The following is a 1,592-nucleotide window of genomic DNA, read 5'->3' on the forward strand; positions in this document are numbered from 1 at the left end:
AGGGATGGGGGGGACAGGGACGGGGGTCATGGATGGTAAAGAGGACAGGGATGATGATGATGATGATGATGATGATGATGATGACGATGCTGAGGACAAAGATGGTGCCACAGAGCAGGAGAGCATTCCAGAGGCATGACAGGGACAACGACCGGCCAGGGCCAGCACGGGGACAGTCACCGGGCAGCCTCACCTCGTCCTGCAGGTTGATCTCGGTGGCGCCCTTGTTGAGCTGCTCCTGCAGGCTGGACACCACCGCGTTGTTGCCGGGCACGCGGTAGATGCCCATGTACTCCAGCCCTCGGTCCTCCACCACCTTGCAGCACGCCTCCACGATCAGGGGCACGTTCTGCGGGACAGGGCCGGGCTCAGGCTGTGCTGGGTCCCGCAGGGTCCCCGAGGGCCGGCAGTGACCGCGCGGCCGTACCTTGTTGTCCGGGGCGGGCTGACAATCCTCCAGCCTCACGCCGAAGGCGCGCGGCGCCGATTTCTTGTTCTTCTTCATGATGTTGATGCCCCACGGGGCTTTTTGGGAGCTGCTCTCATCTGGGAGGGAAAAAAAAAACCCCACAGGATCAGTCGGGATCAATGGGAAGCGCGTCCAGCACCGAGGGGACAGAGAGTGCCCCGCTTTGCCACGCCGGTGTCCCACGGACCTTTGGTGACGGCCGCGTCCTGCCGGGGGGACCGGGGCGCGCTGGTTCCCGTCTGCTTCAGGAACTCGGCTCGGATCCCCAGCCCGCGAGGGCCCTTGGGCGAGGAGTCGGGCTTGGAGCCCGCGGGGCTGCGGGGAGAGCAGGGAGGGCTCAGGCGGGGCACAAAAACCTCCCGGAAACGCCTCCAGCAGCGCTGCCCGGTTCCCTGCGGATCCCCGCGGATCCCTGCGGATCCCCCGGAGCACCGAGCTGCTCCGACCCTCGCTAAAAGTGCCGGGCGGGGCCACCCGGGCTGTCCCCGAGCCGCGCCGGGCGGGGGCGGCTCTTCCGTCACGGTGACCGCGGCCCCGGGGCTCTCGGTGCCCGCCACCCCGGTCCGTACCTCACTTTCCGGTAGTCGTTTAACTTCTTGCTGATAAGGGCTTGGCTGGCAAAACCGGGGTCCTGGGGAGGCAGAGAGAAGAGGGGAAGGGACAACTTGAGCAGCGCGTCCGCCAGACAGCCCCGGGCAAGTSCAGGCTGTGCCGAGCGCCGCGCGGGGCCGGCGGTACCGGGCAGGGCAGCACCGGCTCCCGCTGCCCCGGTGTCAGCGGCGCCACTGCCGTCCATCGCTGCGGGCCAGAGCGCTGTCCGAGCCGCTCGCGAGTGTCCCTCCGTGCCACCGACACCTCCATGGACTCGCGCAGCCTCCGCCGCCACCGATCCGCCCGTGCGGGCCGCTGCCGCCAGCGCCGGGCTCCGTCCGCACAGCCCCGCACGGCACGGCACGGCACGGCACGGCACAGCCCCGCACGGCACGGCACGGCAGCACCGGCGCTGCCTCCCCACCGAACCCTCTGCGCCCTCCGGCGAGGGCCGTGCACGGACAGACGGACGGACAGACGGACACCGCTCCGAGCTCACCGCGCCCTCCGGGGCCGGAGCTGACCACGAGCC

At 69.6% G+C, this 1,592-nt stretch overlaps 1 protein-coding gene across 1 annotated transcript in view; it reads right to left on the bottom strand.

The window, feature by feature from the left end:
• Positions 1 to 1,592, bottom strand: part of LOC130588041 (rho GTPase-activating protein 23-like) — a gene marked incomplete at both ends in the record, with an annotated part of 6,819 nt that overhangs the window by 3,058 nt on the left and 2,169 nt on the right. The window contains 4 exons of the mRNA XM_057388994.1: positions 47 to 349; positions 428 to 546; positions 657 to 784; positions 1,039 to 1,100. Coding sequence (XP_057244977.1) covers positions 47 to 349; positions 428 to 546; positions 657 to 784; positions 1,039 to 1,100 — 612 coding nt within the window. The remainder of the gene's footprint in view (positions 1 to 46; positions 350 to 427; positions 547 to 656; positions 785 to 1,038; positions 1,101 to 1,592) is intronic.

Source organism: Malurus melanocephalus, unplaced genomic scaffold (assembly GCF_030028575.1).
Source record: "Malurus melanocephalus ecotype Western Australia unplaced genomic scaffold, MMel_1.1 scaffold_3161, whole genome shotgun sequence".
In the NCBI taxonomy this organism is placed as follows: domain Eukaryota; kingdom Metazoa; phylum Chordata; class Aves; order Passeriformes; family Maluridae; genus Malurus; species Malurus melanocephalus.